General features: G+C 38.9%; 2 protein-coding genes across 4 annotated transcripts in view; both read right to left on the bottom strand.

Annotated features, from left to right (window-relative positions):
• Nucleotides 1–602: 602 nt before the first annotated feature.
• LOC117993146 (fez family zinc finger protein erm-like) lies at nt 603–13,577 on the bottom strand. The gene is made up of 2 exons (XM_034980891.2): nt 13,449–13,577; nt 603–3,210 (listed from the first exon to the last, which is right to left on the bottom strand). Exon 2 carries the CDS (start codon nt 3,201–3,203, stop codon nt 2,082–2,084), a length of 1,122 nt encoding a protein of 373 aa, XP_034836782.1. The 5' UTR covers nt 3,204–3,210; nt 13,449–13,577; the 3' UTR covers nt 603–2,081.
• A 2,819-nt stretch (nt 13,578–16,396) lies between these two features.
• Nucleotides 16,397–26,418, bottom strand: part of Cals (calsyntenin 1) — a 229,387-nt gene continuing 219,365 nt past the window's right edge. For 2 of the 3 annotated variants that reach the window (XM_034981127.2, XM_069506516.1), the window contains exons 20-21: nt 24,470–26,059; nt 16,397–21,217 (exon numbers count right to left, since the gene is read on the bottom strand). In XM_034981127.2, the coding sequence (XP_034837018.1) occupies nt 25,992–26,059 (68 nt within the window). In that variant the 3' untranslated portion in view covers nt 16,397–21,217; nt 24,470–25,991. The remainder of the gene's footprint in view (nt 21,218–24,469; nt 26,060–26,418) is intronic. The other variant, XM_069506515.1, reaches the window with a different exon arrangement.

The raw sequence follows: 26,418 nt of genomic DNA, 5'->3' as shown, positions 1-26,418 counted from the left end.
GGACCCCGCACGAATGTCGATCCCTGCACAACCCTGACCTCCCACCGCGCCAGTGATTAGAGGTTAAAATGACCTGCCGTTTTAACGGTTCGTTTGACTTTTTGTTTCTCTAAGGGTGACTAAATTCTCAAGGCTACTAAAGTTCAATGTCAAAATCGGTCTTCTTTGAAAAGTAAACTCAAACTCTAATTATTTATTCAGAATAGGTAAAATTTCACGCTTCCTGATTGTTAAATTTTTTATTTGTTAGATGATAATATAGTGTTGATAAATCTACGAGGGTATCTAGTAGGTATGCGACAGGTCGAGATGGCAATCGGGTTGCGGACACCCCGCACACCCATACAGCCCCCGCGCGGACCCAGTGCGAGAAAGCGCGGGTGACGTGCGGGTGTGCGGGGCGTCCCCACCCCGATGGCTATCTCGACCTGTCACGTACTTACTATGGCTACAATAATTGATGTATGTATTGTAAACCTATCTAAATATTTATAATTATTCAATCGTGCAAATAAAATGAATTCGCGACTCTACACTCTACCGACCTAATCGGTTTTCTATCCGGGATAAATAAAAATACATAGATTTTCATAATAGGCATTTATAATTTGATACACTCATAATATTGCATTGAAATTAACAATTAATTAATATTTACAACACGCAGTTTCAACTTTCATGACGAATAGGCCAGGCATAGATCTTGCAAAATTTCCTTATTCTTCATTAGGTAGGTAGATAAACGTCTGTATAGGTATGCCACTGTCCTAACTCCTAAAGACCAACGCACACAGATGGAGTGGAGTGGAGGCGGAGGTTTATTAGCGTAGTACGCTCGATACAGACGAAGATTGATTTATTTTTAGGGTTCCGTAACTCAAAAGGAATAAAGGCATACATCGTCGTGTAAAATGTCAAAAAAAACGTCTGTAGTAAGGAACCCTTGGTGCGCGTATCTAACTCGCACTTTAATATTATGCAATCAAACTCTATGTGTAGACAGGTTCTATAGATTATTAGAAACTAATATACTTATTTTGTATCTGTGCTTCGTCAGGTTTTCGTTAAACACCTATTAGGTAAATTCAAAATTACACGGGCTAACAAACAACAAAGAATTCCTACCCACCTATAACCTACTTAGTTTTTACTTAAAAAGGGCGGCAAGGTTTTAAAACTTTGCACAGGCAGAGATAATATATTAACAAGTATATATTATCTCTGCTGGCACAGGTATGAGAATCTGTAAAACCATTGACACTGACAAGATTAATTTCTTTCATTTCAAGAGCTTTGAACTTGATTGAACATTTATTGAAAATCCAACTTTGTTTGCCAGGGGACATTTTGTTAGGTTTATATGGCCTTTAGACTTTAGAGTCAGTAAGTAGGTAGGTAACCTATACTTAGGATATTTTGAAGAAGTGGTTTTGTCACAATCGCTTATTCGCCAAAATAAAATTGCTAGCCGTGGCCTTCCACGGCCTAACAGCTAGCAGGCAGGTGTACACTTATCCATATTTTAAGTAACACATAGAATCAGTAATATAAACCAACTTTCACATTTTATCAAAAACCTCTTCAAAATATCCTAGGCCTATCCTTTTTGGCCACACTCGTTATAGTTTTTCTCTTCATTCACATACTTAAAATCTAAATAATCACACGCTATCCACATAAATACATAATCATTATCTATTTGCAAATTGTAGTAAGTAGATGAGAATAAATAAGTTTATTGGAATGGGCGATGGATAGATTGTTATACATTTATTAAGATTTACGATAAAATTTTACCTGTAGGTAGGTACCTATTTATTGCCACAAAAGATAGCTGATATGGAATCAAAAAGAGCCGAATTATTATACAATTATTTCTTTATCACATCAAGGCTTAGAATATAAATAGCTTTAGCATTATTTTATTTACTACATAAACACCTAATAATATCTCCAAAATATTTACAAAATATAGACATTCAATTGGCTACATACAACGTGAGTATCCTTGTATCACTCTATCAAATCCACAATCAATTCATTCAATCAGATTCGCTAAATTTTTTGAAGTAATTTTCGGGTCACAATAATTTTGAGAAAAAGGTATTCGGGGCAGTAATCCTTGCAGGGTCCAAGATTCGAGGGTAGGATGCTCCTAGAAAAGGCCTAAATGCTGCCCTGCTTGCTTCCTCTGTAGGACTCGTGCTGGCTTCTTGCGTGGATTCATCTTGTGTGTCCAAAGACGAGTCATTGTTAGAACTCCCCGCACTCATGTGGAGTTTCCTCGTATGTTTTTTGAGATCAAAATTTCGACAAAACCCTTTGGCGCATATGCTGCAAGTGAACGGCTTTCGTTCATTATGCGTATGCATGTGAAAAGTTAGGTTGTAAATCTGGTGGAAAGCTTTATTGCATATGCTGCATTTGTATGCTTTTTCGCCGCTGTGGGTTAACCTGTGGTTCTTGTAGTTGCCTTTTTGGTGGAACCCTTTACCGCAGAATTCGCAGACAAATGGCTTGTAACCTGCATGGATTCTTGCATGAGTGTTTAGGGTAGACGATCGGTTGAAGGCTTTGCCACAAGTAAGACATTTGTGTGGTTTTTCTGACGTGTGAATAATTTTGTGTCGACACAGCGTGGATGCTTGTCGGAAACCTTTGCCACAAATTTTGCAGACAAACGGTCTCGCCCCAGTGTGGACTGGCATATGCCTTGTCAAGTTATAGTGGGCATTGAATACTTTGCCACAGTCTCCACAAGCAAAACTTTTGTTCTTCGCCGGAGATGGAGTAGGCCCTGTTGTTGAGGATACCGCATGATCCGCTGCTGGAGCTCTAGGACTTGGAGGTCTTTGAGGAGATTGCACAGGAGGTGGTCTCGGTAAATGTAACTGGTGGGCGTATGTTAAAGATACTAAGTCCGGTCCGTAGTAAAGTAGAGGATAGTGAGAAACTAGTTGTCTTCTTGCAGCTGGAATGTACTGTTTGAAAGCTGAGTCCAAGAGTTGAGCTCCGTAGGATAGAAAACCAGATGGTGGCGGCAATTCAGGGGATACAGACTTTTTTCTGTCTGGTTCCATCAATCTCGCTATTGAGAAGTTGAGGACAGGTGTTGTAGGAGTGTCTGGGGACTTCGCCCTCTCTGGAGAGGACTCCCGCGGGCCCTCGGGCCGCGCCGTTGATTGGAAAGGCTGCATTGTCATCAAGTACCTGCGGAGAAAACTATTGTTAGTTAATTTTTATTTTTTATTTAATAAAAAGTTGACTGCATCTCTGTTGATGTTGATGTAACTTGATAATTAATTAATAAAGAATATGCAGTCTTAAGATGAAATAGTGCTTTCATGAAAAAGTTTAGCAGTTTATTAGACCAATACCTACTCTTTTTTTGGTTATCTCCCCCACAGAGAGACAGATATGTTGAGGTCACCCAGAACACTATGATCATTAGTGATACAATCTTAGGTTTTACACGAATGTAATTACCACCAAATAAGTAATTCCTGAACAAAATAATAGTAATTTCTAAGATGGATCCTGGAAACATGTACTTAATTCCGAGGCATACCTAACTGCGCAAGAAATGTTAATCTTCACATCACGAGCACGTTTTCAGCAATGTGACTGACGCTGGCCATACTGGAACAAGTTTACCGTCAAGTTTGAAGCGGTGTTCAGTAAACTTGACAGTGCATGATATTATGCACACTAAACGTGTATGGCTATCAGTTGACTAGACGCTGCTGCTTCAAATCCGCGACAAACTTGACGGTAAACTTGATTGTGTAGGGCAGCGTTAAAGTCACGTTCTGTTGTACGGTTCTATGATAGTTTTTGTCGCTTGTGCTTGCTATCGTTTTGCGAAGCTGCCGCCCCGTCGTTACTGGTAGTCGCGACTCAATCGCGTGAGTGTGTCATTGTGTTGGCGGTTAGGACACAAAAGCTCGACGTCGCTTGTTTTAACTTTTAAGCAAATTGCAAGGGGCGTACCCTTTCCATTTGTCGCGGCGGCTGCTTTGTGGAGAAATCGTTTGCAAACATTCGCTCTGTGAATGCCACCCGGCACCCGGCACCCTGACTCCTGAGCCGCGGAATGGAAAAGGGCCCTTCAATACCTATTCAAATTCGAACTCCACTTTCGTTACTAATTAAGAAAGTAAAGCGTGTTTGCGTGTTTGTTTTCGATTTCAAAAATGTTGTGTTTGACGTCGCATTGAGACCAATCCAAAACCAATCACCTGTCATCATGATCAACCCATCGCCGGTCCACTACTGAGCACGGGTCTCTTCTCAGAATGAAAAGGATTTAGGCCATATTCCGCCATGCTGGCCCAGTGCGGACCTTACACATCTTTGAGAACATTATGGAGAAATCTTAGGCACGCAGGTTTGTTCACGATTTTTTCTTTCACCGTAAAGCAGCGTTTTAACGCACGGCAATTGGAAAAATTAAGTTGAGGTTGATTGAACCTGGGATTAAACCGATGACCTCCTGAATAGGAGGCTATCACGACATCAAAAATTGTAATGATCAGTCTATCCAACTCAAAATACTTACTTAAAATACGAGCGCGGGTGACGTGCGGGTGTGTGGGACGTCCCCCATCTCATACCCCGATTGCCATATCGACCTGTCGCGGACTATTATACATACGAATGCCAATCTATCTGCGTTTGTAGTACTTATTAAAAAAACGGTAAAACGGTTAAAACAATACACCCTATCAGTTTAAGAACAATATGTGCCCGTGGGAGGGTTATTATTACCGAGGCGGTGCCGGGTTAACCCGAGCATGCTCGTGTGGACTGCTATAGCGGGCGGCGGTTAACGGACCGGTGTTTGGCACCCCCGGGGTATTGCTGCGTGATTTTTAGGGTTAGGTAGTGAGTCATTCATTGACTTAGTCTTGGTTACGTTTTGTTTTAAGTTAATTGCTGAAAAGTTCTTTACACTCGTTGAAAAACGTGCAACTCTACAATATATCTTGTACCTACATCAGTCATCGACCTGAGCTAAAGAACGCGCGAGCGAGAACACTCACATCGCTGCGTGTTAGAAAGAGAAAAACATCACAGACTACAGTGTAAGTATACCTATGAAAAACATCTTGACTAAAATAATGTACCTACACCTTTAGAAAAAAATAGCGGTTTTGTAGAGCGTTGTCTCTACCGTTGAGACCGAAAAAACGTCACATTGGTATGAGTGACAGAGACAACGCTCTACAAAGCCGAAATCTCATTCTAAAGTTCGATGTACATTATTTTCTGCCGCATACTGTAAAATCGTTTAAATAAAACAAAAACTAAGTAGGTAGGTAGGTACCTATTGTGCGATTTAACAAATTAAAACAAAAGACTAACCAAAACAATTCGTTGCACAAAATCTACCCCCAGAACTTGAAACTACAATAACTACGAGCCGTTTTACGTCAAGTATTGAATAAGTAAAGTATAATAATTCCCTCTCATGCGAACTAGTGAAAGCTCGCGACTCGCTTTGCTATTGTAATTGCAAACATTGTTGTACCAACATTGCACCTGGCCTCACTTGGAACCTCATATTTAGGGGGTCTATAGGCTAGCGGCGAAATAGGCTTGTTTCTAGACTCAAATATTAAATTAAATAAGTAGGTACCTACTACCTACCCTACCTACTTCAAATACTTAGTTAAGTTTTTTAAAGAAATATAATTGAAAACCCGACTACGATCGTCTATAAACGCTAAAATATTATAGTAAAAAAAAAAAAAAAAAAAAAGATTCCGACGAATTGAGAACCTCCTCCTTTTTTTGAAGTCGGTTAAAAATTGGGTTGGGGTAAAGTTAAATAAGTGACGTCACACGTCGAAGCCTTGACGTTTTGTTCCAAGTTTCCTGAACCATCGTGAACTGTGTCACTGAATTATTTGTATGTTACAGTTGCTGGCTGTACTGTACTCCACAGGACACAACTCTCAACCACTAACAAAACTATGCAAACTGACTGATAAAGTGAAGAGTGAGCCTCAATAGCTCAACGGTTGAGGAGCGGACTGAATTCTGAAAGGTCGCCGGTTTAAACCCCGCCCGTTGCACTATTGTCGTACCTACTCCTCGCACAAGCTTTACGCTTAGTTGGAGAGGAAAGGGGAATACTAGTCTTGATTAGCATGGCTAATATTCTTGTTAAAAAAATGTGATCACCCTCCCTCAAAAGAAATCAATCCGTCGCTATCACACCATCACATTATCAAATAAGCTGACTCAATAGGTAATCTCTCTCAATATCATAATGGCCCTCTCCAAGAACCAGTATCACATCTTATCTGGTCCAGCCATCCAGCCTCTCGACTCGATAGTGTAGATTAGCCGCATACTGTCTTCACTTTAAACCCAGTTAAAGAAAAAGCAACTTTAAAGTGTGAGGTTAAAGTTCATAATGAAGTACGTGATTAATATAATTAAAGCATGATGGTGCTCTTGAAGTCTCGACGCGAGCATTTTAGGGTTAAAGTGTAGCGTTGCGAAAACCTCTTCCTTATTATGCTTTGGGAGGACATTCTTTGATTTTACATAAACTCTCTTAGAGAGAGAGCCAGCGCGTGCTAGACTGTCGTTATTTTATAAAAGCTGAAAGTTTATCTGTGTATTGTCTCCAACACAGGGAGGAAGTCAGGCTATGAAGTCAGGCTATGAAGTTTGGATGCTTTCGGAGATATGGTTTTGATTAAAGATATATAGATGATATTTAAATGATAAGAAAGCTTGGGAATGAGTTGCTTGACAGCTTTATGATAGTTCTAATAAGTTCAAGTGATTTTGTGAAGTGGTGATACTTAATAATTTAAAAAATCCCGGCTGAGTTTGTTGTGGGCTCTTCTCAGAGCTGAGCGCGTTTGGAACCCTCGTAGCTTTAGTTTTTAGTTCGCGTAAAATTATCACCACTATATCTTACAAATCCAACAACTGACAATCAAAAAGTGTAATTTATTAACTATTTTGAATAAGTTATTTGATTTGATTTGATTTGATTTCATAAGAAGGTAGGTATTAGGTCATTAGGTATATCGAAGTGACAGAAATCTCACCACCCTACGAAAATTCAGCCAAAAATAAATGCCAAATAAAAAACCACTTTTCCGCAGTTTGTCGGCTCGACGTCAATGATCGTCGCGCGTGACGTCTGTCGCCGCAACACGTCATTACCGCGCCGTCATTAGCGACGCCCGGGGGGTGACACACTCGACCCTCGACTCTAACCAACCATCTCTGTGTAGACACTAAATTGCAACTATGTTCTGTCTCTTACATATCTACCTACCTACGTAAATTAAAATATGTCTGCCCATGTTAAGGTATTTTTTAAACTAAGTATCAATAACAGTGATAATATGATTTACCGAGTATAATAAGTCTATCATCAATAAGTACAATATACTGATTGTCTGCCAGACAACGCAGTCTTTAGGACTTGTGTGAGTATTGATTGAAATTTTGCATGTGTAGGTTCTCTTATGAATTATGATGCAGATTTTGAGAAATTCCAACGGGATCCTTATAAAAACCTAAATTCATGCAGATGAATTCACGGGAATCGTCTGGTTCTTGTAAATATTATATCGTTAAGTACATAAATCATTCGTCTCTGCCGTAGATAGAATAATAGTTAGATGTAAGTAAGTACTGTGTAACCACGTATGAGATAGCGATAGCACGACGTAACGATGAATAACACGACAATTATTACCATTGTTTAGTAGTCAATATTTGTATTGACCGATCAACAATATTTGTATTAAAAACGTTATTTATGTGAAAACAAGTAAATAACTCATGAGAAATACAATTACGCCACGGATTCTCAAAGTTTGTTTTGCAACTTCTTGTATGTATTCTTGAAAAAAACCAGTTACACGATAAGGGACAAAAAATAGGTTAGCTGCGTCTCTGTTTATCACATTAGTAACTCTCTGCTCTCTTTTTAGTGCGAATGAGAAAGCAAACGTTCCTGCATCTACCTTTATTACTCTATCTACGGTCTCTGCAGTCTCCAAATAATATTGTAAAAGTTTGGAAATTTAATTTTACTAAGTAAGAAGTATTACGGAAGGATCTGGGAACCCACCGCATTATTATCCCAAGAAAACTCCAAACATTATCCACTAATATTCTAAATGCGAAAGTATGTCTGTCTGTCTGTCTGCTCGCCTTTTACAGCCCGGTTAGGATCAACTGATTTTGACGAAATTTTGTAGGTACAGAGATAGCTTGCATCCCGGGGAAGAACAAAAGCTACTTTTTATCACGGAAAATCAAAGAGTTCCCACGGTGTTTTCACCACGCGAACGAAGTCGAAGTATTTCTTAATAAGATCTGCTTTCCAAATAAGTGGTACACCCCCTTACTCTAGACAGACTTGCGTGACGTTTCAAAATCTAATGTGTGTAACGTACCTAATTAATTTCAGACAAAAATCATCTTCTGTTATATAGGTACCTATCTTTCTTCTAATATGAAGTAAGTATTATATATTTAATATGAAGTATTTCTGTTGCTTACTACAGAAATACTTCATATTGAAACAGACAATTTTAACAACATTACGTTAAGTATTTTGTTTTAATAAAAACGCGATGTGAACAAAATTATCCGCAATATAAATAACGCAATAGGCGAATGGGGAACACACTGCATCGCCTTGACACCCATAACACACCCTAAACATCATTAATTTCCTGTCTCCCTCTGTTTCCTGTTCGAGTGTATGTCTGTCCCTTTCCCAATTCTATAATCCGGGATTTGGCGATTACCACCGTTTAAGAGCGAATTTGTCCTCTTTGATTTGTGTTATGGTGCTGACATGGTTTATTTCGACGTAAATGCTTTTTGATTTGTTTTGAATAGGGTATACTCGTAGCTACAGGGCTTTACTTTTATCTAAAGCAGTTCCATAGCCTCTAGTTAAAAATATCAATTCCATCAATTCAAAAACTTCTCAAAAGTAGGGAGGTACTTACAGTACGCGGTAGGGAATATTGTATATCGATCTTTAGAAAGAGACAGCGGTTTTGCAGAGCGTTGTCTCTGTCATTCATCAACAAAACGTCACATAGGTATGAGTGACAGAGACAACTCTCTACAAAGCCGAAATCTCATTAGAAATCACGTCATGTACCTATTGCCAGATACCCTAAATGTCTAAGTACCTACACTAATGTAGTGGCACCCACCCGCCAGGTGTCTGGCAGGGGTGTGTGTGTTTTCGATGAAAATGTTAAAAAATAGACTTTATACTTTGACGTAAGATTTTTACACCTTTAATTACCTATCTCCGTGCCCCTCCATGTTACCATGATCCAAACTTCATAGTCACTGATCGCTACTGCCTGTGTTGGGAGGAACTTTCAGCTTTTATAAAATAACGAAGGTCTGGCACACGCTGGCTCTCTCTAGAATATTCGGTCAAATAAAAAACTGTCATGATATTTCAGACGGGATTATCAAATGCTAGTGACATGGACAAAGGGCTGACAACTCACCCCATTCGTGAGGTGCCTCGCCCACTCGCTCCTAATAAGCCTTGCGAGCCTTCCAACTGTTCGGGGCAACCCTGACGTTAAAAGGGTGCTGCGGGATCATATACCTAGTAAATCTTGATGTACCTAAGTAAAAAAAGCCTATAGGTAGTAGTTAAAAGCTGTGATAGCCTAGCGGTTAGGATAGTCCCGGGCACGCACTTCTAACTTTTCGGAGTTATGTGCGTTTTAAGTAATTAGGTAAATAGGTAGGTATCTATCACTTGCTTTAACGGTGAAGGAAAACATCGTGAGGAAACCTGCACGCCTGAGAGTTCTCCATAATGTTCTCAAAATGTGTGAAGTCTACCAATCCGCACATGGCCAGCGTGGTAGACTATGGCCAAACCCTTCCTACTCTGAGATGAGAGTGGAGACCCGTGCTCTGTAGTGAACCGGCGATGGATTGATTATAATGATGATGATGATAGTAGATATACCTAGTTAAAACGTTGGGTTCTTATTCGGGGGGTCTGGAATTCGATCCCGGGCACGTCCCTACCTCCAACTTTTCAAAGTTAGATTATGTTTTTTTTTAATTTATAGCGCTTGGCTGCAATCAGACCTGGTGGCAAGTGATGATGCAGCCTAAGATGGAGCGCGCTTGCCTAGAAGATGCTTATTCGCTCTTGACTTAGAGTTACCCATATTATAATTATTGGAGGGGAAAACTGATGTTGGGAGGGTGTTCCAAATCCTAGCGGTTCGAATTAGAAATGAGGAGGCAAATCGCGTCGTAAATATTCGTGGAATTTCAACTACGTACGCGTGCAGACCTTGGCGATGCGTTGCGATACGATCACCGGGTAGATAGTAAGTAATAGAAAGGTGAAGAAGGAACCTGATTGAAAAGTTATAAGGCACACTCCTGACGTTAAGGGTGCCGCGGGATCATGTAAATCTTGATGTAAAAGCGGTGATAGCCTACTGGATAAAATGTTGGTCTCATATTCGGGGGGCCGGAGTTCGATCCCGGGTAGGTACGTACCTCAAACTTTAGTTACATAATATGTGCGTTTTTAGCTATCACGCTGGTCAAGTACGGATTGGTGGAAATGCAAAACTCTCAGGCATGTAGGTTTCCTAGACTTTCCTTACGATGTTTTCCTTCACCGTTAAAGTAAGTGACTATATTTTCATTCTTTCTTAAATATATGGCCAAAGTCTTGACCGCTTAATCGTTCAATGTAAGGAAGGTATGACCTATGTACCTATAGTACGCGACAGGTCGAGATGGCAATCGGAGTGAACCGTTGCGGGATAGAGCGGGTGGTGGGCGTCCCCCCGCCTCACACCCCGATTACCATCTCAACTTGTCGCGTAGGTGGCAAATGAAATCGTGTGCATTAATAAGCCGGCCCTCCCTACTTCATAATGTATTGTAAACTCAGACTGAACACATTAAAGACCGTGTCACGTTAACAATTAGCGCTTTTCACACCTGACACTGAGTCGTCACGCGCCGTGGCGTGGAGGGCGGGCGGCGGAGCGCGCGTAGGGCGGGCGGGGAGGGCGGTTATTGGATTAGCGACGGATCCTCTCTGATGTGTCTTTGAGTTTGCTTAACTGCTGTGAAGAGATGTTCATCGGGAGGGAATTATGTCTATTAGGTAAGGTGGGGGTCATAGATCGGAGGCGCATTTTTATTGAAATAAGAATTGTTAGCTAAGTAGGTAGTGATTTTGTTTGTCAATTATTATGCAGGAGTGTTCTATCTATGGGTAATGGGTTCAGTTTTCAATAATGGCCGCCAGCTACTATTGTGCACGGATCTTCTCTAAGAATGAGTAGGATTTAAGCACAAAATAAGAATTGACACCCCTGGCGCAGTGATGAGCGCGGTGGTATTATAAGTAAGTGAAAGGTCCCGGGTTCAATTCCCGGCAGAAGCAATTTGGGGATTAGTGATTTCTAAATTGTCTCTGGTCTGGTCTGGTGGGAAGCTTCGGCCGTGGCTTGTTACCAGCGAAAGCGATTTAGCGTGCCGGTGCGATGCCGGGTTAAATGAATCAGGGGTCTATACCTATACCTAGGTTTAATGAAACCACCATACCTACCTCATCCATCCAAGTTAGCTCGCTTTCATCTTAGATTGCATCATCACTTATCGCAGTCAAGAGTTAACTTGTAAGTAGGTACTTAAGTGAGAATTAAAATAAAAAAGCATTTTAGACTACCATGCTGACCAAGTGTAGATTGACAAACTTCACAAACCTTTGAGAACATTATGGAGAACTCTTAGGCATGCAGGTTTCTTCACGATATTTTTCTTATAAAATGCACTAGATAACCAAAGAGTTAGAGGTGCGTGCCTGGAATCGAACCTCCGACCTCCTGAATAAAAGGACGCAGTCTTAACCACTATAAGGTAGGTAGGTATAGGCTAACATCGCTTTTTTGTTAAATGAAGAAACTTTAAAAATAACTTGCTTTAATTCACATTCAAGGAGCTGCAACCGATTTTCATTAAAAAAAAAACCGGCCAAGTGCGACTCAGACTCGCGCAACGAGGGTTCCGCACTACAGTCGTATTTTTTCGACATTTTGCACGATAATTCAAAAACTAAGTATGATACTTGAAAATAAATAAAAATCTGTTTTAGAATGCACAGGTGAAGACCTTTCATATGATACCCCACTTGACATAGGTACCTATAGTTATCTTCGAAAGTTGAAAATACTTACTAGTTATTAACTCATGACCACAATTTAATTTTTTTTGTGTGATGTAACCACAAATTCACTGTTTTCAGATTTTTCCTCGAATGTCTGCTAGAAGGCCTACTTACCTGCCAAATTTCATGATTCTAAGTAGGTCAACGGGAAGTGACTGACAGACAGACAACAAAGTGATCCTATAGGTAAGGGTTCCGTTTTTCCTTTTGAGGTACGGAACCCTAAAAAAACTGTAATTGCAAGTTGGCGGTCAGTTAACTTAGACGTAAAGTTAACAAAAGTGTTAACAAGTGGCAGCTTACTGGTAATTATAGTGTTAACTTCCTGTGTCGGTGTGTTTGTGTGTTTGTGTCGCTCTGATGCCTGCGTGTACAAACATATCCGTGGGGATTAGCGGCTGCTCACTCGGAAGGATTAGGAAGGATGCGTTTTAGGATTCCGCTGTTAAATTACAAAAGCTTTATTTTTCTGCTTATTACCTACACAAGACCAGCCACAAATGCTAAGCTGTGATAGCCTAGTGGTTAGGACGTCCGCCTTCTAATCGGAGGTCGGGGGTTCGATCTCGGGCACGCACCTCTAACTTTTCGGAGTCATGCGCGTTTTAATGAATTAAATAGATAAGTACCTATCACTTGCTTTAACGCTGAAGGACGTGAGGAATCCTGCATGCCTGAGAGTTCTCCATTAATGTTCTCAAAGGTGTGTGAAGTCACCAATCCACACATGGCCAGCGTGGTAGACTATGGCCAAAACCCTTCTTTGAGAGGAGACCTATAGTGAGCCAGTGATAGATTGATCATGATGATGATGATACAAGATCAGAGATTACCTAAAGAGGCCTGCGATTTCGTAGCGCCAAGTGACCGTTGAACTCTTTTGTGAAACGCGCCTCGCGATCCCGACGCTTGTGTTTAGTGTTCAATAAAAAGAACCACCAAGAATCACGATGGCTGCATTTTTCAACAGAATAAAAAAGGAGATGGAGTTTTTTTTTCTTGTTTTGTGTGCAATAATTTTTTCTCTCTAGCTAATTGGTACTTAGGTACTACTAGGTACAGCTATACAATATACCGAGCCAGGTTTCCATGAGTAGGTACTAGGTAGGTTCCGGGTTAGCACATTGGATTTTTTTTATCTAAGTAGGTAGGTACCTAAATCAAAATTTCACAATCGTTAGATGGGTAAATAGAGTAAAAAGCGATGATCACCCACCTGCGATCCTATCACCTATCACACCTATCACATCACATCACATCACCAAGTGAGCATCACGGCACGGTCATTGCACTGCCACGGACGCCGCGGACGCGAAAATTCTGGCCGCGAAAGGCGCGCGGAAAGTGGCCCGGGCAAACAACCCCCCGACCCCGCGCGGGGGGCCCGGACCCCCCGCGACCCCCCGGCAGTGAAGTTGTCCCCTCTATCGCCATTCGCAGCCAAAAGGGCGACACCGCCTTCAATTATTCACGACTCCTCCCTTGCAGCCGTCCCGCTCTGTTGCGTTGCGCATTTACACCGTTGATGCACGAAATCAAAGAACAGTATTTAGGAAGGAAATTGTGATAATAAACCTGCGCAGTGGGTGATTTATTGATCTATTTGGTGGTATGAAGTGAAGTGCTAGCAGCGTGATAGGGGTCACGGGTCACCAGTCAACCTTTCAATTTTGTATCATCTGCGACTCTGATTACCTGCACCTCTGACGCGCTTCTCCATACAAACTTATTACGCCAGTTATTCTACTAATTCACAAAATTTTATAATATTTTGTGTTCCTAGCTCTAAATGTAAGCCAAATACCTATTGATTTTGTTTTTTTAAGTTAATAAACGAGTGCGGTAAAATCATTTAGGTAGGTACCTAGAATATTTTCTTTTAAATGACCTAAGAAGTTAACGTGGGGAGAACAAATAGATACCTATTTTTTACCTACTTGCTTTATACAGAATTAACTGCTTACTTAACGAAGGAATTAATAACACCTAAGTAATTTAAAAAAAATCAGTAGCCTTTTTTTCTCGTGAGGAAAATTCATCATGGATTCCACTGGCCACGGGGGAGCAAAGTGGTCATGTCGGACTCTTACCGATAACCCAACCCAAATCGGAAACATTTTGATATTCATATTGTAACAGGGCAGGTAAGTGTGATATCTACAGTCCAAATTCTTCCATTCCACTATAAATTAAAGTTACATTTAAGGTACTTACTCACATTTTATGCTTATGTAGGTAATTTTTTACATCGAATTTGCATGTTTGAAGTTGTCATTTTTTTCATGCTTAAGAATTTAGTAATATGCACTTTAAGAAGTAGGTAACCATTTAATCTTTAAAGCTACTCCATATCTTAGATTTCAATATCAACAATTTCTAGAGCAACTATATAGCCATCTCTACCATTCCTATAGCATTCATATACCTTTATCCTGCTCTCTTCCGTTGCGCATTTCCTCAGTAACTATTGTCATCTCCTTCGCCCCCATGGTGCGGGGGTATGCGCATCTCTCTCGCTCCAGCGCAGCGGGTGTGGTGCGGTGGGTGGTACATTATGCAACGTGTTTGCGGATGGTTTTATGAGGTTTGCGCAGCGTGCCATAGAGTAGCGAAGGGGTAGAGCTTTTGGTTAAATCGGTAAAAAAAGTTACTTAAATAGGACAATAATAAATAAATAAATAAGCCTTTTTTGACTGAAAAATAATAAACATAGGTACAGATTCTATTTTTCTTGTAGCTAGGTACTAACACTTTTCACACTTAGGTACATTATTTTACATAAGTAGAACCTAGGTAGGTACTTACTTAGTTGAAACACAATTTAAGTTCTTTGCTTATTTCCTTATTATTAATCTTTCTATGATTTTCACAACTAATCAAGTTAAAGCCATTTTAACTCTATGAATAGAATATAATGGAATGGAATGAAATGAAATGCAATGGCGACAAACAGCTGCCTTGAGGAACTGCAGCTTGGATGTGGCGCGATTGAGAGTCCGCGCCTTCCACTGACACATAAAGTCTTCGGTCTTGTAGGATTGGTGGCTGGTGCCACTACTCGCACTAACGCTGGCGGCATTGTGGTGTTGAGAAGCTTAGCCAGGAGTCCAGCGTGCCACACACGGTTGAAGGCCTTCTCTATGTCGAGAAAGACCCGGACAGTGCCGTGCTTCCATGCTTGAGGGAAGTGTCCGGTACGCAGAATTTCGTTAGATGGCACTGAATAAATTTAAGTTTTATCAGCTGTTCGATAGATGGCGCTGAATAAATGGCGCCAAGTGATAGCGATCTGGTACGATGACGCGTAGAACCCGAGTAGGGGAATGGGTTTAATGAAACTGCCTACGCTTAATAAGTTAGCTCCACGCTTTATCACTTAGGTTCCTCCAGGCGCGAGCTCAGTCAAGGGATAAGTAACTTCTATCGGAATAATAATAAATAAATACAAATAGTCCACCACGTCAGCCATATAAAGGCACATCTAACTTTTCCTACCTACCCATTGTTAGCAACTAAAATATCACTAATTACTTTTTAACGTCATGTGATAATGTGAAGGAAAACATCGTGAGGATACCTCATGCAGGTATCCTCACTGTTGCTGTCACATCATCCACATGTCTCATGCTGTTTTCCATACCTTCTCTTCAGGGGTCATCTCCGTTTGGTCGGATCGACCAGACGGGGGTACGGGCCTCGAGGCTTTGCCTCCTTACCCGGGCGGGTCGCTGGGCATCTCTGTGCCCAGGTGTTTTGCTTTAGCCTTCTCGATAATGTTCACAACCAGATAGTATGGTGTACTTAAAATAGATGGCGCTGTCGAAATAACTTGCGCTGTTATTATAAGGCTAAGCACACACTATGCGCTTTCCTCGCACACGATTTTCTGCTTCGATAAGTCAATTTTTTTCAAAAACTAAGGATAATATACAGCTGTAATATTACCTACGCTGAATTGTAATCTTCTAAAAACGAGTTAATTATTACCCTATTCAAAGGCTAATAGAGGCCTGCGCACACGAGAGACTTGTCCGCGGAGGACAAAAGTTTCTCATGTTTTACTACTAATTTCTACTTTTGTCCTCCGCGAACAACAGTGTCTCAGCGCAGACCGTTAGATATTACAGGACTTAAAACTCATGTCGCTGTCAAATAAAACACGAATTATTTTAAACCAACTTTATTTTTAGCTAAAATATAATAATTCATACATCAAAGAAGATACCTATGTGTACAGCAGTAATACCGCATTAATACGAAATAAACTAAAGAAATAATGTATTAGTCAAGTAAATAATATAAAATAGATAAGTAGCTACCTCGAAATACATTTTCGTCAAGAGTTAAAATCAAAATGCCTGCATTTTGTGCTATTTTGAGCCGTGGCAGAAATTTTAAAGTGTCAGAATTCAGATCTTATAAATTAAAACAAATTGGGATTGGTCATTGGACGGTTGTCGAGTAAAAACAAACTCAACGAAACAACTGGAAACCTAATAGAAAACAAACACAAACAAGCCTTGCGTTTAGGAATGCTACAGTACAAAGTTTTATTCAAAAACAACTTTTTAATGGCACTACAAAAACAAATAAATAGATAAAACAAATTCCTAAACGCATGACTTGCTAACATTCCTTGTGTGCCCATTTTGATATGTCTTATCTCCAAAAATCCAACACGTATCCTCAAGGAGCGCATACTTGAGAACTCCAGATTTTTAGTTCTACAACTAAGAGTAACTACTTCTTTTCTTAATTTATAGCTTTTCCCAGTGCATAGTCAGCACAATGCGTTTCACCGCACGGTAAATTACGTCAATTTTGACATAAAATAACTGTCAGGTTAGACATTATATGTCACATTGTACAAATTACAATCACGGGTGATAAAAACAATTTTTTTTTAGTAAAAATAGCAAGCAAACGAGCAGGCGGGTCACCTGATATTAAGTGATTACCTCTGCCCATGAACATTTGCAGAGTTTGCAGTGCAGCAGCATTTAGGAGGCAAAATGGCTAATATGTTAAATACGTCATTTCAAATTTAGTACATTTTAATAAAAATTGCATTTTTTCCAAAAACTTTGTCTTTACAATTTAAATATTTTAAATATTTTTTAATAATATTGAAGGTGGTTCTTACAAATTGCATTCTCACATAGATTCCCGGCCACATAATAAAAAACGTCAGAACAGGCACACAACAGACGTTCCAACAAACCAACGCGTTATTACACAAGAGAAAAAGAGACAACAATCGACGTCACTATCCACGGAACACCAATGATTATGTCACAATTGCTTAGTGTACAGCCCGACACTCTCCTAATAATAATACTAAAGCATAGACGGAATCTTACTCTTCTCCAATTTATTTGTTACGCAAATTGTTCGAAAAAAAGTCAGTCAAATTTTTTGTACCATCTTTATAAGTAGTATTCGAGTAAACTGTAACTTGTTTTTCTATTATGCGCAGATGACGAAATATTGTCCGCGGAGGACAAAAATGAGTCACTAAGAACTGTATCACATAAAGCACACGATGGACTAATGGTGCGGTGAATCACCGTAGCAAAACACCTTAAACCATCATGTTCTATCATCTGTGCAGGCTCTAAGTCGTTTCACAGATATTGCTTAATATAAAGTGGCAAAATTTACGAAGTAGTTTTTGGGTTAGTACGAAATCAATTTAATAGACAAGATTTAAAACAGTAAAATATAAACCAAAAAAAACATTTTATTGCTAGTGATAAAAAATTGATCCGAATTTATGAAATACGATGGTCTTTTATTTGAAACGCATACTTACTTTTTTACAGCGAAATAATACAGAGAAAAATATAGACGAAATATGACTCTTTCTATGCTTTAATTGACGGAGTGTCGGACACTAATACTAGTATGGCAAACTATCCTGATATGCAAAACCCCCGAGAGGGACAGAGCGATGCAGGCGGGCGACGCGCGAGAGGGACGGCAACACCGCCGCGCCGGAAATGAAGGAATGAAACTTAACTACTCTTATAATTATGAGCCTTTGCGAACCAAAGACTTTTGACCGGCCAATAGTTATATCAGTAAAGAATAATTTAGTGGGCTAATCTAATATTGTTATTAGACCAATAGAAAAGTCACAAAATCTATATCAATATCAGAAAATAAGGAATAAGTTTTTTTTAATTTATAGACTAGCGCTTGGCTGCAATCAGACCTGGTGGCAAGTGATGATGCAGCCTAAGATGGAGCGCGAAAAAAAGATTTACTCTTGACTTGAACGTACCTATATCAAAAGTAAATGGGATGCCGGAGTTTATTTCGCGAGCAACTCGATGAGACTGTTGTTCGATAAAAAGTCTGTGGTTTGCAATAGCCGTAAACGGCGCATGTACGCGCCAACCTACCACGGAGCTTAGTACCTAAATGTTAGTAAAAATCCCTTAACGCATTCAAAATATATATATAATTATATATACTTAGTATCATTATATAGTAGCTGATCCTAAAACGATATTTTGTATAATTAAGTGTATAGTTATAGTACATCTAGGTAATTTTTTTTTCAAATAACTCTGTGCCTAATATACATTTAAGCCGATTTTTTGTTTGAGAAGCTCGTAAGGGGTGAAAGTGGACATTTTTTAATTTAATAATAACAATAAAAACTTTAATCTCTACGCGTGAAGTGTTTTGTACCGTTACGTAAAAATGCTTTGAACTTATATAATGTTGGCTCTTGTACTAAATAAAGGCGTATTCACATTCAGCCTAATACCGTCGAGACACGAACAACTTTTATCGTCTTATGTTAAACTATGAAGATCAGTCTAAACGAGTCATTTTACGCTTTTATATCATATGTTATGAATTAATCATAAATGCTATATATGTAATTAAAAATACAAATGTTAGTATTTAAAATATTTTAAAAATGCTAATAATATACAATGTATCTGAATATAAACGTAATATAATAATACAAATGACATTTTTTTCGGAAAATGTCGTCAATCAATCGAAAAGTCTTTTAGATCAAACACATTTTATACTTTCTTAGCAAATATCTAAAAAATCATAACACAGTTTCTTCACTCATAACAATTAATTGATGGCATTGCCATCATAACAGTTATGTCAACTGATTTACAGTTTTTCTTGGCAGTTCATTGTCACCATAACTTATCTCTTCAAATATTTAGATCGTAATAAATACAATCCTTTCACACAGAAAATACGACTCGTGAAAATAACTACGTTTTCTCGACGGTAAAAACCCTAATGTAAACACGTCTTAACATTTTCTTGTACTAAATGCTTAAAAAAAAATGGCGTCGTTTCAACTGTAGAATAAAAGATGGCGCCACTGGTTATTCCATTAAAAATAAAAATTATATATTAAAAAAAGTAAAACAGTTGCTGTACGGCGAAGCGTCTTACAAGTTAAGTAATATACAATACATAGTATTTTACTTATCACTAGAACCCACTTAGATTAGAATAGATCGACTCCATACCAAATAACGACTACTGTTTGATACATAGGTACAACTTTTTTTTTAGTTTTTTTTTCACAATTAGTAACACTGATTTAGAAGTAATTTTAATGCAAATAGCTCTCCTTGCAATTATTCATTACCTCCGCCTAGATGATGCCCGCGACTTCGTCCGCGTGGATTTAAGTTTTTTGAAATCCCGTGGGAACTCTTTAATTTTCCGGGATAAAAAGTAGCCTATGTCCTTCCCCGGGACATAAGCTAACTCTGTACCAAATTTCATCAAAATCGGTTGAAGGGTTAGGCCGTGAAAAGCTAGCAGACAGACAGACACACTTTCGCATTTAAAATATTAGTATGGATTTTATCGTAGACCATGAAATTATAGACGGTGAATGGTTTCAATGAATGAATCAGATACGAAGAAGCTGAATTTTTTTTCTTATTTTTTTAATCATAGAATTTAAGAAACTAATCTGTAAAAGGAGGGCCAATAAATGGAGCCAGTCTGGAGAATCTGCGATCGTCCAACAATAAGTTGTTGATACGTATTCCTGGAGAGTGGCATAGGCTACTTTTTATCCCCGAAAATTAAAGAGTTCTCACGGGATTTTTAAAAACTAAATTACACGCGGACGAAGTCGCGGGCATCAGCTAGTTTTGAATAAACCATTTGATTTGATTTGATTTAAAATTAGTCCTAATTCAGTAACATGTAGAAGTATAGAAAAGGTAAGTCCGCTATGCACTGAACACCAGTCGTTTCTACGAAAGCAAGCGAGGGGAACCATGGTTTACGTATAAATTTGATATGATTCATTTTTGAGACTTATTACTTAGGACCCCCTCCGTGCGCTGTGGGATGATTTCTCTACTAAATGCACTCGTAAAATGACGTTAAACGTGTTGCGTTTCATTTCAGTTTATTGTAGTTTCAGTCGATTCAGGAAAATAGTGACATATCTGGAGTTAGGACTTGGAATGAGTCTTAAATTCATGTTATAAGTCCCGCAAATTTCTAATGCGCGTGGCCGCTATTTTAGTGACGTCAGCACTAGACTGAAGTTTCGAGCTGATGGTATATTTTTACTTAAATATACGTCAAATGACGTGATTTCGATGTTAATGAGACATAGTTCCAGCGCAATAGCAATTTGCTATTGCGCTGGAACTATGTTTATAGTATCATATTACTACTATATTTTATAGTACCAACGACTTCTATAGATTGGTATCGATTAGTTTTGAACCCAAAACATGAGCCTCCTCGAACCTTGAGGTGATGCTCATACAATTCTATTTTAAAGAGTGGAGACAAATTCGTACGCTTGTGCGCGACACATATAACTTCTCACACGCCATTTCAACTTTATGTGTCAAACTTCATATCAAAAGTACGATTTTAGTCCTTGTTTTAATGGTGAACTGTACTTTTGACATAACAGTTGACCTAAAGAGTTAAAATGACGCGTGAGAAGTCATTTTGTACGGACTATACTTAGAGCCAGTCCACACGGCGCGTTGCGTCAGCGTTGCGTCGACGCAGCGCTACCACTGCGTTGTTTTACATACAAATAACCAAGGTGTTCACACGGCGCGCTGCGTCGTCGCAACGCACACATGACGGACAGCAGCCCCCGAGACGAAGCGGGAGGGGGTGTACTCGTGCGACGTCGGAGCGTCAGCGCTCAGTTGCTTGTGCGTTGACAGAGAGGATACACGGAAGCTCATTTCGTTTTACGTTTACGTTTTTGTATTTAGTTTTATTTGCAGGGTAATTAGTTTTATTTGCAGGGTAAAATGAATACCATTGAAGAAATTGACATAGATTACTTGATTACATTGATACAGGAAAGGGAAATTATATGGGACAAGTCAAACGTAGATTTTAAAAATAAAAATTTAAAAACAAAAGCCTGGGAAGACATATCAAAAGTTTTATTTCCTGATTACGAGAATTTCACAGCTGAACGAAAAAATAAAGTTGGTGAGTTCACAGTACAGATATTTATGTTTTTTTTATTTAAGAGGGCTTTCAAGATTTTCTTGCACCGCCAATTCCGCGATCAGTACAAAATTAATATCTCGACACTCTAAAATTTTAAAACTTAGGGAATTTAGATTAGCGTGAGTACTATTTTATTACTTAGCTCAAAACTAACCTAGACTACGCTGAGTAGGTATAAAATATTATTTTTTTTACTGATCGCGGAATTGGCGGTGCAAGAAAATCTTGAAAACCCTCATAATACAATTATACCTTATTTAGCTGCCAAGGCAGAGTTCCTCTAGTCATAAAATAGGTCGCATATTGCTGTCTTATGACATTCGGTGCTGTCTGTTCTTCATGTACGGGTTGTATTGGGAGAAATTCATCAACACTTATAGCAAATTTATCTCTTTGTCTAAAACCATCTCGATCAGCGACAAAATTGTGTAATACACAACATGCTTTTATAATGTCAGTAGCGAAGTCATAGGACACGTCTATCGGTCTGTGAAAAATGCGCCATTTGTTAGCCATAATCCCAAAAGCGCATTCGACATATCTTCTGGCTCTGCTTAGACGGTAATTGAAAACCTTTTGTTGTAAGTCGAGATTTTGACCGCCATATGGACGCATAATATGTTTGCTCAGTCCAAAAGCTTCGTCACCCACAAATACATACGGGGTTGGTATATTGCTACCAGAGAGTGGCTGGGGTTGAGGTAGTGGTAAGTTGTTGTTAATCATTAGCTCGTACAGTTTAGAATTTTGTAATATGGTTGAATCGCATTCTTTTCCGTATGCACCGATGTCGACAAATACGAATTTGTAATTTGAATCCACAATAGCTAGCAACACAATCGAAAAAAAGGCTTTATAATTAAAAAAAAGTGAGCCACTATTTGCAGGATTACACACGCGGATATGTTTGCCGTCGATGGCACCAACACATTGAGGAAAATTTGCCTTTACATCAAAACCCCTCGCTATTGTTTGGAAACTTTCAGTTGTCAGTTCAGGGATGTTGTCTCGAAGAAGATTGGTCCATATAGCACGACAAACTCTTTGTATTATATATGCAATAGTAGATTTTCCCCGTTTGAATTTGAAATGTAAATCAGTTATTGAATTTCCACTTCCTAGGTATCTGAAAAGAAAATAATTATTATAATATGCATTTATGAGATAGATAGATACCCGAAAAAAAATACTGACATATTCAGACATCGATAGCAAATAACTTTCTCTATGTAACCAATTAATTCTGGAATCGCGAAAAAAATAGCAGCTGTTGCATACATTTTGATTCAGTAGGTATTGCTTTTTGTATGTAACAGCTGTTATATTTTCACGATTCCAGAGTCGGTCACATAGTGTTTGTTAACGATATCTGAATATGTCATTAAATTTTATCGAGAAATTCACTATGTATAAATTATTAAATCATGTTTACTATTGGTTTTGCAGGTAATGATTTAATAAAAAAATGGAGAAGTGTAAAAGATAATTACTTCAGATATTCAAAAAAATTAAAAGAAGCATCAAAATCGGGCTCGGGCGCTACGAAACTGAAGAAGTATCATTTATACAATCAACTCCTTTTTTTGAGAAAAGTGGAACAAAATGCCACCGAATCTAGCTTAGACTCGCCTAGAGAAATCAACAATGAATCTACGTCTACAAATGATGACATTACCACAGACAACACTCCGCGCTATGTTCCAGTCGCGCGCAAAAGGGCAATGCAAATGGATGAGTTTGAAAGAGAAGGACTAAAACTTCTCAAGGAGCCGGAAAATCGCCATATGTCCTTTTTCAGAGCTATATTGCCATCTATTCAAGAATTTTCCGACCGAGAAACTCTCCGTTTCCAAAGTAAAGTTATACAAATTATAGATGAAATGCGGTATGGACAAACATCATCATATGTGAGTGGCCCATCAACGTCTCACCAACCACCATATGGGTATCAAACAGCAAATTTTCAAAGTACATACATTTCTGATTTTAATAATTCAATTACATCTCCAGAAACATCTCAAGCAAGTGAAGAAACTGAATACGATTTTTCTAATTTGTAATTACTGGATGATATCTCTCTTAAATAATGTCTAAATTTAAAATTATGACAATTGCTGATTATTTGTGAGTTGATTACTCTCTTAAATAATGTCTAAATTTAAAATTATGACAATTGCTGATTATTTGTGAGTTGATTACTAATTAAACAAACCAAAAAAACTGTTATATTTTTATTACTTAAATATATTTATATAGTTACCTTAAAGTGATTCCCAGCATTTCTACTGGTTCCACTGGATTCCTCATATTAGTATAGTTTTTTCGTATGTGTGGTTCTAAGGACTTCAATAAACATTCGAAGCTGGATACACTCATTCTAAAAAAATTATAAAACTTCTTTTCGTCTAATAGCAACTCCCGATATTCTAAAAAAAAAAACTGTCCATCACGATTTCTTAATGAAATGAAAGGACTGATCCAGTACCGTCTTGTGATCTTGCGTCGATTTCGGCGGTGACGTAGTAATAGGAGCAATGCTAGACGTCTTTTCCGATCCATGATTTGCTATAGACTGACTGCGAATTTTTTTCAAAATACTTGCCGCAACTGTGCGTCGCCGCTGCGCCGACGGAACGTTGACTGCGTCATAGTAACGCTGCAGCGCCCGTGTGGCCGGCTATGCGTCAAAATATTTGCGTTGCGACGACGCAACGCAACGCAACGCGCCGTGTGGACACGCTCTTACGCGTAGCGACGCGGACAACTGGCGGGGGTTCACGCGTTTTTGACACCTTTGAGCGTGCTGCAAAAAAGCTAAGAAAAAAGGTCATATATCATATTATGGTGAAATAATGACATATTTCAAAATGATGGTTATGAAACTAAGTTTTTTAGTTGGTTTTATTTTCAGCTAAGTACTCTTTTTGTAATTTCACTATTTTCCTAGAATGACCCACAATTACATGTACCTAAAATATAATATTTAACTTATGGTATAAATTAAAAATTTATACGGAATTTTAAAACTTATTATGAACGTGACTTAAAGTCTCTAATTTGTGCCATTGCGATTACATTCAACACATTTCAACTTATAGTTAGAAAAATTGATTTCATGTCGTTAAAATTTTTGTTCTAATCTGAAATCAATTCCTTCACAAAACTGTACTAAACATCGCATTTTAAGCGATGTAATATGACCACTATTATTTTAATAACAAATAAACAATCTTTTCTTCCCTCGTATATAATATGAGTTACTTATAATAATTTTGTTTTATATTAATGTTCCAAAACAGTTCCTCACAATATTGTTTTTTGTCTTAGTAAATTGGAAAATTTCAGGTTCAAAACTGACCTGCAATTTCAATAACAACTCAACGTTAGGTATACTATTTTTAACCGAAACTATAACTAACCTAAAATTCTGGAAATACTACCCAAACCAAAATTACACCCCATTTATAGACCATCTAAATTAGAAAGATTTTGACACACATAAATGCCCCCAAATTCGCACAATAACCCCGAATTACAATTCCCCAATACACAAAAACTATATTCGAAGATCGCCTGATATAAATCAAAACCATCACATCTAACAATATAGTGGTCATATAAACTTGCATATAAGAAAATTTTGTTACATAAAAATCGCTTCAAAACCAGTGAACGACAAGACATAGAAATAATCCGTACGCTCTATTACAGCGTGACAAAATCTCTACCGTGGTGGACGATGCACATGTACTATACCGCACGCACAGTGGCGTGCAGGTCATAGAGGCATAAAAGCACTGCTTACCCAAGTTGAAATAGCTCAATGGTCATTTTTCATCATGACAGCCTCTAAATAGGTAACCTAACTGACTAATGCCTACCCTAGCTTGGAACCCTTTGCACGCCACTGCGCACGCATCTTCAATTCTATTGAAGCTCCGTACCTATCACGTTAGGCCAGCCAATCACGACCGCGTCCAGTGTCGCATGATACCAATCATGAAACTGTTGCAACTTAAACAGATGTAAGTTTGTGACCCCTATTTTCCACTGACAATAGTTACAAACGCACTTTCTACGCTTTATCGTTCACTGTTCAAAACGCAAATCATCTATCAATAGTGGTCATACAAAATGCGATTGAGATGTTAAGTGATTATGAGAGGGTGTGCGCGCCTGCCGAGGGGGTGAGTGAAGTGGTGGGGGGGGGGGGGGGGGGGGGGGGGGGGGTTTGAGAGCGAGAGGGGGGAGGGGTGCATTACATCGTGCTGTTGTCCCACTCCAGCTGGCTGATGTTCCTGTACTTGTGCTGCTTGCCGGCCATCACTGCGGAATGAGAAACATAAGTCACAGTTAAAGTTATTTATTCAAAGTGGATTACACTGTACAGTACGCAGCAGAAAGTAATGTACATCGATCTGCAGCAGATAGCAGATTTGTAGAGCGTTGTCTCTGTCGTTGAGTCATTCTAAAGAACGATGTACATTACTTTATGCCGCGTACTGTACACTTTACACAATGTACTCGTACGAAACGTTTTCGCTCAACGTTTCTGAAATCGCTAAGGTGTGGAATGCCCTTTCGGCTTCCAAGTCTCCTGTCACGTGTAACCTAAATACCCTAAAGGCAAGTGTGAATGGGTGTCTTTTAGGCAAGCCCGCTCCAATCTAGACCTCATCATTGCT

This window comes from Maniola hyperantus, chromosome 23, assembly GCF_902806685.2.
Source record: "Maniola hyperantus chromosome 23, iAphHyp1.2, whole genome shotgun sequence".
Lineage (NCBI taxonomy): Eukaryota > Metazoa > Arthropoda > Insecta > Lepidoptera > Nymphalidae > Maniola > Maniola hyperantus.
The sequence above is the reverse complement of the archived record's forward strand: the minus strand, read 5'-3'. Positions and strand labels throughout refer to the sequence as shown.

Excerpts from the sequence above, each read along its gene's own strand:
- LOC117993146 (XM_034980891.2), bottom strand. The coding sequence starts at position 3,203 with ATGACAATGCAGCCTTTCCAATCAACGGCGCGGCCCGAGGGCCCGCGG.